Below are 16,224 nucleotides of genomic sequence, written 5' to 3' on the forward strand. Positions count from 1 at the left end.
CGGCATTTAATGTCTTGAGAGTTGCGATCAGCGTGAATGTGTTTGGAGTGAGTGCAGCTTCCAATTCCGCTCCATAAAAATCCCAATGCTAGGCTCTGGTACATTTTAAGATTTTTTTAACCATTAAGGTATCTGATTGGAACTTTGTCATTCGTTGAACAGTTAAAGCATGGAAAATATTTACCCCTCAGTGACCGCCCCATTGCCTTTTTATGTCCTGGCTTTGTGGGCTGCTCGCCTTGAGGATTAAAGACGCGGAGCCTGTGGATGCGACAGCTCTATGCTGTCGGCTGCCGAAAGTAGCCAACAACCTGGAGCTGTCATAGGGGGGTGCGGTGAGCAACCCCTGATCACGCGATCGCCGTTATCCAATGGATAACGGCAATCCCATAAAAGTGTAAAAAAAGTTAAAGACTCAGCTCCCCATATGAATCGGAACTGAAAATATTCACCCATGTTCTCTGCGATGTCCCGCAACGTTCCGGTCTTTCCAGGACCTTATGTCACCTTGCGTGCCAGCTGTAAGTGGGGTATCCATTTTGTGGTAAAAGTCTTCATTCTTATGTGTGCTGTACAAAAAAACTGTTTTTAAAATGACACAATTCCTAGAAAAATGAATTCATTAAGAGGTCTAGTTTTCAAATAGGGTCATTTCTGGGGGTTCTCTGACGTTTTAGCCGCTCATGAGCTCTACAAGGCCTTCAAGCAAAATGTCTGTTCTGAAAGCCACTGGTGGTTCCTTATGTTTTGGGCTCTGTTGTGCATACGGACATAATATTAGGGCCACGACAGGTTTGCTTCTGAACACAGAACAAACAGGGGTACCCATTTTTGGGTGCAAATCCTCATTTTCATGTGCACTATAGGAAAAAAACTGTCTTTAAAATGGCATACCCTATTTCCCTGAAAAAAAGACCTATCCTGATTTTTCAGTATTTTTGAGGAGGGCCAAAATATAAGCCCTACCCTGAAAATATATATATTACCTAGCAGGCTCGGTACAGGTTCCCTTCTGCTGCTCTCTGGAGCTCTGACACGTTTCTTGCAGTCCTCAGACACCCACAGAAGATCACTTCCTGTTTACGGGATTCATAAATGCCACCTGCAGGAAGTGATGGCTTTGATTTGGTTCTTGGGCACTGCTCAGCTAATCAATGCAGCGCTCGATGAACCAATGTGATGGCTGTGATTGGTTCATCGAGCGCTGCATTGATTGGCCGAGCAGCTGTCGAAAAACCAATCACACCCATCGCGTTGTGGAGGCAGTTTTTATGAATTGGCCAATCAATGCCGTGGCTCAGCGCATTAGAGCTCCAGAGAAGCGGGAGCAACATGGACCGAGCCTGCTAGTTAAGTAAAATAAGACCTAGCACCTAATTGGGGGGGGCAAAAATTAATATAAGACACGGTCTTATTTTGAGGGAAACACAGTATTTGTAAAATTATGAAATTTGCTTTCTCCTCTAAATTGCATTAACTCCTGAAAAGAAACTGTATGGTCAAAGTACTCATGACACCCCTCAGTGAATATATTAAGGGGTGTAGTTTTTAAAATGGGGTAATTTGTGGATGTATCTATCTTGGCTTAGTGTAGGAAATCAATGTTAAATTTGTATGTCTCCTTAATGGTTAAAAAAAATAATATAAGTAAAGTTATTCCAATGTGCTCCCAGAATAAAATAAACAGATGGAAATATATCTTATCAAAAATGTGTACTGTATGTTGCACATATTTGACATATTGCAGTGGAAAATGTGAAAAAATGTCAATTTTTTTTCAAAAATTTCCCAGTTTTGGGGCTTTTGATATACACAAATTCTATTGGTCTATTTTTACCACCTACATGAAGTACAATATTTGGCAAAAACCAATGTCAGACTCACTTGGACATCCAAAACCTTTCATGGAGTTATCCTGTATTAAACTGACACGCATCAGATTTCCAACATTTGGCTTTGTCACTAAGGGGTTAAATGTATGGCGGTCGGTAATTGAGCATACTGTAGAGCCTTTTGCAGAACTATTGAAGTCTTCTCAGCCCTGCAGCAGTAAGGCATGATGAAAAGCTAATATAAATTGATTCTTGATATTTGCGGTTGATTGTTTTAGTAAAGCCTCAGATGCCCCAAACGTTCTTTTTCTGCTATTAGGAAAAGATTTTGATTAATGTAGACATCAATATGGGGCATAAAATGTGTAATATAGATTTTAACCTTTGGAGAATCAAAGCTTTGTATAAGTGCTGCTCCTGGCTGTGGATGTAGCCACCAGACTCCCGTTAGTGCAGAAGTTGAGTCAGCCCGTCTTTGTTTCCTTCTTCACCTTTATAGTTGTGCCTTTCTCTAATAAATGATTATAGCCAGGTTGAAAATACACTCCTTGTCAAAAAAAAAATCAAGCACCTAGAAGGAGTTGTCAGAGTGGAATGAAACTTTCTCTGTGTGATTGTAACATTGATAGAAGTAAGTGATTACAATATCAGAGCAAGAGGGTCATTTATTGTGGAAAACTGACTCCTTGAAGGAGCCTCTAGTACCCTGTTGTACCGCCTCTAGCTTAGATACAAGATGTGATAGGGGTGGGCATGGAGGCTCTAGTACCCTGTTGTACCGCCTCTAGCTTGGATACAAGATGTGATACAGGCAGGCATGAAGGCTCTAGTACCCTGTTGTACCGCCTCTAGCTTGGATACAAGATGTGATAGGGGTGGGCATGGAGGCTCTAGTACCCTGTTGTACCGCCTCTAGCTTGGATACAAGATGTGATATGGGCGGGCATGGAGGCTCTAGTATTCTGTTGTACTGCCTCTAGCTTGGATACAAGATGTGATAGGGGCGGGCATGGAGGCTCTAGTACCCTGATGTACCCACTCTAGTTTGTATGTAAGAAGTGATATGGGTGGGCTTGCAGCTGTAATACCCTTTTGGGCTGCCTCTAGTTCGGCTGTAAGATGTGATACAGCTGGAGGTATTCTATAGAGAGCATGTACAGACACATTGGAGCTGCCCCTACTGTTGTACAGCTGGATTTCTCAGCTCTTCCCCATAGCAGAAAAGGAGTTTTGTAAGAAAAATACACAGAATAGGCTGATAAAACCTATTGCAAAAATACTTAAAATCGCCTATTCTGTACATTACAAACAAATACAAAGTATAGGTTCTCTTTAAACATTTTCTCTTTTCTTGCTACTGAACTACTGAAGTATAAAATGTCACATTTCTGTCCACTGGCCCAGTTTTGGTTTGTGCTTTGCTTGATTGCTTGAGTGACCTCTAAGGTCTCCTGCACATAGCACAGTTATCTGCGCACCAGAGTACGGCTCCGGTCTGTGTTGTAAATCCTCCGCCTCTGTATGGCACCATAATACTGGATTATTTAGTTCTAGAAGCAATGTTTCTGGGGGAGAATTTTTTTTGCAATACGCCATCTGATGGATCATGTTTGTGATGCATCCTTTATGAAAAACTAATAATTTTATATATATATATATATATATATATATATATATATATTATACCTTCATATGAAATTTAGTTGGGCCGTGTCCTGTACACACACTTTCCCGTAGACTTATATAGGAGAGCTTGTGCATAGGACTTTGAAAAGAGTAATATTTTCTGGAATAATACAGCTCCCAACTCCCAGTCTCCTGCTCTAACAGCACCATGAGCTAAGGCCTATTTATACAAAACGATTGTTGCTCAAAATGTGTTCAAACGAGCGAAAGTGAGCGATAATCGTTGCGTGTAAACGTGAAGCCATCGTGCACTATTTGTTCGCTTTTCATTAGTCGCTGATTTTCAGCATGCATAAAAATAGTTGCTAGTTCTTTCAATTGTCGTTAAGTTTAAACAGTAGTTGTTCAGTCGTTCAAACAACTGAAGTGGATTGGTGATTGTTTGCTCAACTAAACTTAATTAGTCATTCAAAAGCCAATCCACATACTGCCACAGTAGACAATGGCTTTTTCTTTGCACTAATTAAAAACCGCCCACCTAGAGATCTTTGCATATACACACACCCAACTGAGCAAACCATCCCCCACTTATCTCTACATATAAACACTACCAAAGACCCAGCAAATTGGAAATGGCGAGGATTTGACACAATTATCTTTACATGTAGACAATCGTTGAGTCGTTCGTTCATTCAAACGACAATTGTTGCATATAAACGGGGCTTTAGTTTAGGGTTCTTTAGACAGGTGACGGGTTCCCTTTAAAGGGTATTTTTTCAGTGTGAAACCAATGGCATGATGCCGTGGCACTTATAGCCTGCTTTACATACGTTCCACGAACATATCACATCCTTAGGGTCATCAAGTCAGATTTTAAAGCCTCCCTGAGTCAAGGAGTCACTGCTGTAATCAACATTGATTGAATCCCCTTAGCTCATGCCGTCCCCACCAGTAGCGTTGAAATAGAACGGATATTCTGTCCATCTCCAACAAGTCCTCTGACAGTGCAAATGAGCCACCCAGTCCTGAGAGATCCAGCGTATATACAAGATCACTGTTGTGTACAAGTGATGGGAGCATAATGGAGCATATGTGAGATTTCAGTGATGCTAGCGCCGAGGTCACAATCCAGGAGTGTCGTCAATTATCAAAGACTGGGCTTGGTTAGAGCAGCGACTCGGGGCTGCTTCAGCACCTCTTCGGTGGCTCCAAAGATGTGGTTTGCCTTCTGTGTGCCCTGCTGTAAAAGTCCATTTTCATGCTGAATGTCACACCAGCCATTACTGGTGATGGGTAATGAGTTTCAGTCCAATATAGACACTTGCAGAAAATTTAGGTATTGTGTCTGTTAGCTGACAATTAGACTATGATACATTTATACATTTTACATGTCATAGTTTCTATCATATTTTTTTTTGTCTATTAGACCACTTCTAACAATTCTTAATCTCATGTCTCTTGTAGAATTAAGCTCGGAAAACCTTTCCATCTGCTTCAAGATCATCAACGCGTACACCTTCTTTGTTTCCTCTGAGTTCCTGCAGGTACGTTGCATCTCGCCTGCCCTGTAACCTGCTTTATTTGCCTTTTCTGTGCACAGTCTACATTGCTGATCTCGAACGGCAACAGCTTTAATAACTCTTCATGCTGTTATTGAAAGACAAGTTGGAAGCCTATAAAAATGACGCAAGAATCTGGCGGAATAAAATAGAGGCCACGGGTGAACGATGTAAACACGGCTTTCTATAATTTTCAAATTATTTGCCAACCATATCACACTTCTCGCTGCTTTACAATGATTGATGAACGCTTACTTTTTGTCATTTGACATTTATACAACGCTGTCTGTGCCAGAAGGGGCACGACACGCGGAGAATGATTATGTTGGGTACTGCTCGTGAATTTCTAAGGCTTCTTGAGTATCCATTTCTCCTCGTACAGCATGAGCCCCACTAGGTGAACTTGTATTTCATCATACCATTAGTGTTTATGCTGCTTTGCACTTTGTAGTCTTAAGAAACAGAGGTCATTACAGAGAAAAAAAACATACCGAAGTATAAAATCTATGACAAGTAATTAATGAGATTTCCTGGACGTCAAAGCAGTGAATGCATTAAATTGGATTGGAGCTACAGACTGCTGTCTGGAAGCATTATATAGCTGGCTCCAGCCTTGCTCAAGAGCTGTGTTTCTTCTATCTTTTTGCAGTCACGCGTTATGTGAAAGCGTGGCCCTGAAAATGCTAGCAACACAAACTTTAAACTCCTATGCTGGAGAATGTACATAGGTAAGTTATAGTCATGTTAATCAAGGACTAAAGGCCCATTTAGACACACAGATGATCACGCAAGAGATGGCTTTTGAGAGATCATTTTGCATAATCTGCTAATTGGTACTAATGCCTATTAGTACCAATTGGCAGCGAGTGAGCCACTGGGAGCTGAGTTTATTCAGAGGACCGCCCACTGTTCTTTGAATAAATTCCTTTTGTTCTGTCGGCGGGGCTGACAGCTGAGACCATGTAATCCACTGTTATCAGTGGTCCCCGGGCAGAGCACAGCATGTGGTCCGTCTTTTCAGCAGTTCTGCTGAACCACGGATTACAAGCCGAACTGAGGACCGTTATTCTGCAGAAAACTGAAAGATGGGCACATTTAGACACAACGGTATCGCTCAAAAGATTGATTTTGAGTGATAATCGTTGTGTCTAAATGGGCCTTTACTCATGTACAACAGCAGTTCTACTATATAAAGGACATTTCAGCGTTGGACTTCCCCTTTAAGAGGACTTAAAAAAAACTTCCAACAGTGATCTTGTATATACGCTGGATCTCTCAGGACTGGGTGGCTCAATTGTGCTGTCGGAGGACTTATTGGAGATGGACAGAATATCCGTGTTATTTCAACGCTGGTAGTGGGGACAGCATGAGCTAAGGGGATTTCAATTAACGTGTACAGGGCTTGATTAGAGCAGTGACTCCTTGACTCAGGAAGGCTTCAAAATCTGACTTGATGACCGCATCTCCACATACCGCTTCAGACTCCATGATTCACACAGATAATAGTATCCATGTCATAATAGTATCTTTGTAATTCTTGGTAACTGAGTAAAAGTGGAACGCGGTGATGATGACTCTGAAAGTTTTCCTTTGCTGTATTATGGTGATCTGGGAGACTTGCCTGGATAATTGAGTCTGATACATTTCTAGGAATATGCCAGAGACATATTCTGGGCCTATTTGTGCTTTCATTACCTATTAAATCTCATTAAAGAGTATTTGTCAGTTCTCCTGAGATGTACACTATTCTACCAAAATTAATTGGACACCTGAGCAAGAATCCAAAGTAGTATTTATTTACACATGTTAATATTTATCTATTAACCTCGAATTCTTTTACTAACTTCAAATATGCTTCAGCTGGTATTTCTGTCCGTTCATCCTGCAAACATCTAGCAAGTTCTCTGAAAGAAGATGTATCTGCCTACCTACAGTGGTTCAAGGTGCATCATCATTGGGCAATTGAGCAATGCAAGAACAGATGAATCGCACTATTCCATCTTCAGATCAGATGGATGTGCCTGGGTGAGGAGACCCCTAACATTCTAGACAATAATGTGCGAATACTCTGGGAATGGTCAGCAATACTTCCAACAAGACAACACGCCGTGTCACAAATTCAACTCTGTGTCACGTTGGTTTGAGGATGTGGATGTTCCTCGATATGCCTGACTTGCACACAGTCCTGACCTGAATCCTGTGGAAATTCTTAAAGACAAACTGGGATATCGGGTCATGAAATATGAACAACGTCCATCTCTGAGAACTCACCAGACCTTTATAGGATTAATGTAGGGAAATATCTGCTAAAGTTTACCAGACATTAGTAGGAAGTATGCCTTGGAGAGAATCCAATGTCAATAGGGCCAAAGCAGACCCCACTAAGTATTAACATATGGAAATAAATACGACTTTTCATTCTTGCTCGGGTGTCCCAATTACTTTTTGTAGAATACTGTATGTTTTAGCTAAAGGGATTTTTTTACCACTGAAATACATTTATCCAATATCCATAAATGTCTGACTGCTGGGGTTTCAACCTCTGGGAATCACAGGCCTCTCGAGAACAGCACACCCCAAATGCCCCATGTGAATGTAGAAGTAGTGTGCAAGTGGCTGAGGCCTTATTCTAAAGCTGAGGCTACATAGAAGATTTCATTCAATGCAACTCAACAATTCCTCTGGGCTGCAGCTGTAGCTTGATTGAAGTTAGAAAATTGTGCTACCAAAGTCTCCACGTAGTCCGAGCCTTAGCTTGTCTGTGATCTTACTTTGAAAATGTGGTTGCATTTAATTGGGCTTTGTTTTATTACCTCCGAATAAGTAACAGCCTGCAAACTCATTGAACTGTTCACTAATGTGTTAATGTCATGTTTATTAATTCTGTTACAGTCCTGCTTGCCATTGTTGAGTTACTATGGAGGGTTGTCACTTAACATGCCTCAAACAGAGTTGTGTACATTTTAACACTTTTCTAAATGTAAACTATTTTTATAGGGATGCATTGTAAAGCATTAGGATTGTGTTTACAGGATTAACCCAATAGTGTAAGGACCCATTTAGAAACAACGATTATCGCTCAAAATTCGCTCAAAAGCCAACTTTTGAGCAATAATTGTTGTGTCTAAACGGGCATCCATCATGCACTGTCCATGCACTATTCGCTCATCGTTGACTTTTAGCAAGTTAAAAGTCAGCGATGAGCCTTATCAGTGCCGCTCACTAAGTGCTCAGCTGGATACCAGCTGATAGCATTCTTTCAGCTGGTATCCCGCAAGGGCCTTAACTGTGCGTTTGACAAACTTTTGATATGTCATAAGGGCATGTCACATATTAGGACCGCTGGTGGTTTGGGTACTGAGACCCCCACCGATTGCTAGAATGAAGCGGCTGCAGCGCTATCACTGCTCGCTAGCTGAAGATGGGCTTAAAGGGGTTGTCCCGCGCCGAAACGGGTTTTTTTTTTTTTTTCAACAGCCCCCCCGTTCGGCGCGAGACAAACCCGATGCACTGGTTAAAAAAGAAAACCGGACAGTGCTTACCTGAATCCCCGCGCTCCGGTGACTTCTTACTTACCTGGTGAAGATGGCCGCCGGGATCTTCTCCCTCGGTGGACCGCAGGGCTTCTGTGCGGTCCATTGCCGATTCCAGCCTCCTGATTGTCTGGAATCGGCACGTGACGGGGCGGAGCTACACGGAGCCGCTCTCCGGCACGAGCGGCCCCATTCAGAAGGGAGAAGACCGGACTGCGCAAGCGCGTCTAATCCGGCGATTAGACGCTGAAAATTAGACGGCACCATGGAGACGAGGACGCTAGCAACGGAACAGGTAAGTGAATAACTTCTGTATGGCTCATAATTAATGCACGATGTATATTACAAAGTGCATTAATATGGCCATACAGAAGTGTATACCCCCACTTGCTTTCGCGGGACAACCCCTTTAATAGAAAGTTTATGAGCCCATTTCCAGCTAGCAAGCAGTGGCACTCTTTGCCTAAGTGCTGCAGCTGCTTTATTAGTGATCTGTGCGGGTCTCAGCACTTGGACCCTCAACAATATCAACTTTTGGCATGCCCCTATGACATATCAAAAGATTTTCAAAAGCTCAGCTAGACGTTTACAGAGAGTAAGCCATTTCACCCTGCCACATTGTAGAAGCTTGTTCATAACTCTGTTTATTCAAACATTTTCAAAGGGTAATTAGTATGCTTTATTTTCAGTCATTTTGTCTGTTGCTCTTTCTGTGTACTTAAAATGGAAATAAATCAAATCATTGATAAGGAAATAAATGCAGATACATCCAGGCAGAAAGCAAAATTAAATTAATGTATGTGTAAGTTTTTTATTGCATGCTCAGTGTGTTAATAAAGTGCTTTATTAATGTGATCTCCGCTCTCATCCGGGCCGCTTTTACTTTTTTTATACAGGGTGGAGCGCGGTAATTTGCTAATTTGGGAGTGAAATAAAAAAATAATGAACTTGTAAAAACTTTATTTTATATTTTATTTACATTGAACAGTAGTGGAATTTACAAATTATTTGGTTTTAAATATTGTATCTGGCAAATGTTGACCTTCGCTATCCACACACTGCTGCATACGTTTTCTGAAGTTCTCATGCACTCTTTCAAGCATGTCGACTGGTATTCTGGCAATCTTAGCGTCAATATTGTTCCTTAGGTCTTCCAGGGTGTTGGGACGGTTGCAATACACCTTAGACTTCAGGTAACCCCAAAGGAAAAAATCGCATGGGGCTAAGTCTGGTGAGCGTGCCGGCCAGTTAAGATCACCCCTCAGAGAGATAAGCCGTTTTTTGAGAGATTGCCAGAATACCAGTCGACATGCTTGAAAGAGTGCATGAGAACTTCAGAAAACGTATGCAGCAGTGTGTGGATAGCGAAGGGCAACATTTGCCAGATACAATATTTAAAACCAAATAATTTGTAAATTCCACTACTGTTCAATGTAAATAAAATATAAAATAAAGTTTTTACAAGTTCATTATTTTTTTATTTCACTCCCAAATTAGCAAATTACCGCGCTCCACCCTGTATAAGAGGGATGCATAATTTTTTGACTAATATTGAGCTCATTTAGTAAACAAGAAAAATTGAAGTAACTATATAAAAATGGATCGTAATTGTTAGTTCTTGTGTATCGGCAGATATATGGAGTCGGCCTTTGCCAGTCTTTTCTGGAAGTACTAAAGGATATAACCACGGAAGGCCAAGTACAAGTGCTGAAGGTAATCTCCTGTCTCCGTGTGGTTCTTATCTGCAATCACTGTGCACTTTTAGTAATATAGTGGCAGATGTAAATCTAACCTGTTTATAACAATTGTCTGCTTTTTTTGCCCCCGTCTTTGAGCTAATCACAGGGTGTCCTGCTGCGGGAAGCCCTAGCAATCAGTGGTAGCTTGTGGGGGAAATGCCACTGCAGGGACAATGAAATCATTTGAAATCAATGGCTTTTCCGTGTAATGCAAGGACGTGTCGGGTGACCCCCAGTCAGAGACATTTTATATTGCCACTCATCCCTCTGGCGTAATAGATGAAGGCTCTTTGTGTGGGCCCCTCTTTATTAACTCAGAATTACCCAATACTGGATCTAAGATGAGTTTTATGAACCAGACAAATAAATACATAACCCCACTTGTAACTCAGGTTTTGAAATCCCATCCACAGTCTTAGATTTTTGGCATCGGTACTCAAGAAGGACATATCAAAGCTTGAGCAGCTTCAAAGACGGGCAACTGACATAATGAATGGAGTGGATGGACTACAATACCCAGAGAGGTTATCAAAATTGGGGTTATTTAATTTAGGAAACAGACTGCTGAGGGGCGACCTACTGATACCGAGATCTCTTCCATGATCTTTTTATACCCAGGACTGTGACTGTAACAAAGGGAAACCCTCTACGACTAGAGGAAAGAAGGTTTCTACACCAACATAGAAGGGGATTCTTTACTGTAAGAGCAGTGAGACTATGGAACTCTCTGAGGATGTGGTGATGACTGACTTGCTAAAAGAGTAGCCTAGACGCCTTGTATTGAGTGTAACAGCATTATATGTTAAAGTCACTGATTACTTAAAGGGGTTGTCCCGCGAAAGCAAGTGGGGTTATACACTTCTGTATGGCCATATTAATGCACTTTGTAATATACATTGTGCATTAATTATGAGCCATACAGAAGTTATTCACTTACGTGTTCCGTTGCTAGCGTCCTCATCTCCATGGTGCCATCTAATTTCAGCGTCTAATCGCCCGATTAGACGCGCTTGCGCAGTCCGGTCTTCTCCCTTCTGAATGGGGCCGCTCGTGCCGGAGAGCTGCTCCTCGTAGCTCCGCCCCGTCATGTGTGCCGATTCCAGCCAATCAGGAGGATGGAATCGGCAATGGAACGCACAGAGCCCACGGTGCACCATGGGAGAAGACCTGCGGTCCACCGTGGGTGAAGATCCCGGCGGCTATCTTCGCAAGGTAAGTAAGAAGTCACCGGAGCGCGGGGATTCAGGTAAGCACTATCCATTTTGTTTTTTTTTAAACCCCTGCATCGGGTTTGTCTCGCGCCGAACGGGGGGGCTATTGAAAAAAAAAAAACCGTTTCGGCGCGGGACAACCCTTTTAAGAAGGATCAGTAATCTAGGGATTTAGGCTGCTTTCACACAGGCTACAAAATCACGTGATTTTCCGGGCATGCAACAGCAGTACAAAACGCATGTTTGTGAAACTCATGCTTTCCAATAAGTTCCTTCACATTAGCGGTTTTTTTTTCACTGATGCTATGTTGCTAGAAAAAAAAATCACTACATTCTCTATCTTTCTGCGATGTGCTATTTTTTGTAGCACGGTTTCCTATGGAGCCTTCTTGTTTATCGCATCACATAGCAGGAACTTGCAATGTTCATGCTATGCGATTAGAGATGAGTGAGCGTACTCGTTAAGGGAAATTACTCAAGCGAGTATGGGCATTTTTGAGTACTTGCCTGCTTGCCCGAAAAGATTTGGGGTGCCGGCGGGGGATAGATCTCTCTCTCTCTCTTCCCCCCGCTCCCCCCTGATTACCCCCGCAACACACCTCTCACCCCGAGTAATTTGCCTTAACGAGCATGCTCGCTCATCTCTATATGCAATACATTTTTAACATTAGAAACTCCTATTAACTTTCTCGTGTTGCACGAATTTCACAAGAAAAAGCATCACTGATGCTACAAAATCGTGTACACAAAGCTGCAATATCGCAGCGGTTCTGTAGTGGCGATATCGCTGTTGCGTAGGTGAAAGAGGCCTTATTCTGATTGCCAGATTTGGAGTTGAGGGAAATTGTCTTCTACCTCATGCGGTTTTTGCCTTTTTCGGGATCAACATTGCAGGATAATAGGCAAAAATACACTACCGGTCCAAAGTTTTAGAGCACCTCAATTTTTCAAGTTATTTTCAACACAGTTCAAGTCCAGCAAATAACATAAAATAATTCAACTGTTCTCAAAAGTAAGTTAAAAACATAAACATATTTTGAATTGTTACCTTTAATAGCAATAATGGTCTAAATTTATAATTTTAACCAAAAGGCTTTTTTTCAAGGGACACAATAAGCACAGCTGCCTATGCAGCGCAGAAAACAAATTGTGGTTTGACATTGGATGCAAACTATTCCTACAGGTGTCTCAACTTTTGTAGATTACTTTCAAACCCGTGGATGTGGTGATGGTGAACTCGGTAAAAGAGTATGAGGGACCTGGACACCTTTCTTCATTGTAACAATTTTACATGTTAAAGTCACTAGTTACTTTAGAAGTGTTGTTGATCCAGGGATTATTCAGATGCCAAATTGGGAACTGCGATGGAATTTGATTTCCTTAAAATGAGGAAAAATAGCTTCATTATCTTGGTGTTTTTTTCTTTTCTCTGGATCAACATTGCAGAAAAATAGACTGAACTAGATGGACACAAGTTTTTGCAGCCTTACATACTGTTACTATTAGAGATGAGCGAACGTACTCGGATAAGCACTACACGTCCGAGTAATGTGCTTTATCCGAGTACCGCTGTGCTCGTCTTGAAAGATTCGGGTGCCGCTGCTGACAGGTGAGTTGCGGCGGGGAGCAGGGGAGAGCGGACGGGAGAGAAGGAGAGAAAGATCTCCCCTCCGTTCCTCCCCGCTCTCCCCTGCAGCTCCCCGCTCCGTGACGGCACCCGAATCTTTCAAGACGAGCGGGGAGATACTCGGATAAAGCACATTACTCGGACGAGTAGTGCTTATCCGAGTACGTTCGCTCATCTCTAGTTACTATCCTTTCACCATTATATTATGTTTTTCAACCTATTGCAGAGGTCTATTCAGAAAGCCTGGTAGTTACCCCAATGTCCTCACACATTGTCCCCATTTGGGCTCACAATCTAAATCCCAAATTGTCCTATTGATATATATGTTTGGAATGTGAGAGGATCCCGGAGAACTGGAGGAAACTCACGCAAACCTGGGGGCAACATACAAACTTTATGCAGATGTTGTCCCTGATTGGTTTTGAACCTAAGACCCCAGCTGAAAGACAACAATGCTAATCACTGGGTTTGTTGCACATTTGTCATTTTGATAGTAACTGTATCTACGGTAGCAGATGCCAGGGTCCCACTGGACTTGAAGGGCATAAAGTACTGGGTGAGGCAGTTCCTTGTAAGTCTCGTTCACAGGACTGTTCGGTCTACAATAAATTTACCAGCTTCTTGATGAAATTTAGATCAAACTAGCCTAAAGGACCACTCCAATATGCTCTTTGTATATCTGAGTCATGCACCCTCCTCTTGGCATAACGTTGTATATCAGGTTTTCCTGAAATATCCCTTTATAAAGATGCACGCAGCAGTGTATCTTTATAAAGCACTGTGAACTATCTGCCGTCTCCGCCCAAGGACAGGCATGGACATCTATCTTCCTTGGTTGCCAGACTCCTGAAGATCCAGTACACAGGAGTTTAATTTTATGATTACAGTCTGGATAAAACTTTGAAGTTTCAGCTTTTAGCCACATTGATAATTGAGAAGTCAGCGAGTGAGTTACAATAAGAAAACCCTGGGAGTTGGAGATGTGCCGCCTGCTTCTTAGAGTATAATCTTGAAGGAAGGAGCATTTGTTGAGAGCAGCGTGACGTTTCATTCTGGTATATTACACAACCCCAGCTTGTACAGTACTTTTAATCGGATAGATTTTCTCTTCTGTAAAGCTTTCATCTCTACTTGGAGGAAAGGTTCTCCACTTGTTTTCAACTTTTCTGCAAAAGCAAAAATAAACACGCCAATAAATGTGTTTTAGGATTTTGAAGTCATTATGTAAGATGTTCTTATTTTATGTTTGTATTAGTCTTGGGATTTCCATCAGTTTCAGCGTTGCTTGCACAAGTTTGCATCTGTTTGAAACCTAATATTGTAGTATTAGCAGATGTATCTATATATTTGAGGGCCAAGTTGCCTTTGATTATTGAAAGAGGAGGTAACCAGCTGTAACACGTTGATCTCCAATCAACGATACTTTATTACTCCTTCATACAGGACAGTGAAATATAAACTTTAAAAAAGCATTCCGTTAAGCCACCTACGCATTTCAGTGAACTTAACTCTGCTCTCTTCAGGGTGAGGAAGAGTGGAATTAAGTTTGCTGAAACGCGTAGGTGGCTTAACGGAATGCTTTTTTTAAAGTTTATTAGAGATGAGCTAGTATACTCGCTAAGGCACATTACTCGAGCGAGTAGTGCCTTAGCCGAGTATCTCCCCGCTCGTCTCTAAAGATTCGAGGGCCGGCGCCGGTGACAGGTGAGTTGCGGGGGGGAGAGAGGGAGAGAGAGATCTCCGCTCCGTTCCTCCCCGCCGGCCCCCTGAATCTTTAGAGACGAGCAGGGAGATACTCGGCTAAGGCACTAATCGCTTGAGTAATGTGCCTCAGCGAGTATACTCGCTCATCTCTAAAGTTTATATTTCACTGTCCTGTATGAAGGAGTAATAAAGTATAATTGATTGGAGATCGACATATTGAAGCTGGTTACCTCCTCTTTCTGTTTCTCGGCTGCATGAGCTAGCAGTTTACCAAGTCTTCACATCAGATCTCCTCCACCTCGGTGGAATTATCAAGCCTCAGAACAGTGAGCCCTTTTTAATCCGATTTTTAGATTCACTATTTGCAAAATACTTTTGATTATTGCCTGTATTACATGAGCTCCATATTAAAAGCCTTATCCAGACCACTCCTGTTCATATGACAACAGCAAAACTGAAAGCACCGCCATTGCTGCTCTCAACACTACAGGAAACATAAGAGATTTTTTCATGTCCTTGTTATTTCTTTTACAACAGACATTTACTTATCCCAGACGGCTTACATTCACTTACTGTTGATTTTCCAGCCACATCTCCTTGAAGTTTGTTCAAGAATATACTACTTTCAGTAAAATAATATATTCTGACATTACTTTTGATCCTCCCCCAACTATTCGCAAATGGCGTCCCCTTGTTCCAGTGTTCTGTTTCTTCTCTCCTGAACATTATTTATACCTTCAACATAAAGTACCATATATACTCGAGTATAAGCCAACCTCAGTATAAGCCGAGGCACCAAGTTTTACCCCCCAAAACTGGGAAAACTTGTTGACTCAAGTATAAGCCTAGGGTAGGTTTATACTCAAGTGAGGTCCATGAACCATTGCTTTTAATGGGGCCACCAATGGGCTGCGTGCAGGGATTTTCGGGGAAGGGCTTCAAATATCAGCCCTTCTCTGAAAATCATTCCTAACGTGTAAAAAAACAATAAATACTTACCTCTCCGCTGCTGTCAGGGCTTAGGCACGTCCAGCTCGATGCACTTGAGCCCTGACAGCGGCAGAGAGGTGAGTATTTTTTACACGTTAGGGATGATTTTCAGGTAAGGGCTTATGTTTAAAAGCCCATTGCTTTTAAGGGGGCGGATGGCAGCAGTGTATGTGTAATGATTGTACATACCTGTTTCTCTCAGTGACAGGCGGTAATGAGAGGAAGATAGGGAAAACTGTTATAAAAGTTTTTTTATTTGGAATTTAACTTTACTGTCATTGCTGTGATTTACTGTCAATGCCATCACATGTTCGGAAAACACACTAATGAGTCTCAGTGGGTCTTTGGGCAAAGCTCTGTGACTTCAGCTGTCTTGGGACAGTTGGGTCATAGAGCTGCATGT

The 16,224-nt window shown here is 42.0% G+C and overlaps 1 protein-coding gene across 1 annotated transcript in view; it reads left to right on the forward strand.

Annotated features, from left to right (window-relative positions):
* The window catches only part of IPO11 (importin 11), a 450,706-nt gene that overhangs the window by 240,070 nt on the left and 194,412 nt on the right, over nucleotides 1-16,224 (forward strand). Inside the window, exons 23-24 of the mRNA XM_066602787.1 lie at nucleotides 4,923-5,002; nucleotides 10,183-10,263. Of these exons, the coding sequence (XP_066458884.1) occupies nucleotides 4,923-5,002; nucleotides 10,183-10,263 (161 nt within the window). The remainder of the gene's footprint in view (nucleotides 1-4,922; nucleotides 5,003-10,182; nucleotides 10,264-16,224) is intronic.

The sequence above is a fragment of the Eleutherodactylus coqui genome, chromosome 5 (assembly GCF_035609145.1).
Source record: "Eleutherodactylus coqui strain aEleCoq1 chromosome 5, aEleCoq1.hap1, whole genome shotgun sequence".
Classification (NCBI taxonomy): domain Eukaryota; kingdom Metazoa; phylum Chordata; class Amphibia; order Anura; family Eleutherodactylidae; genus Eleutherodactylus; species Eleutherodactylus coqui.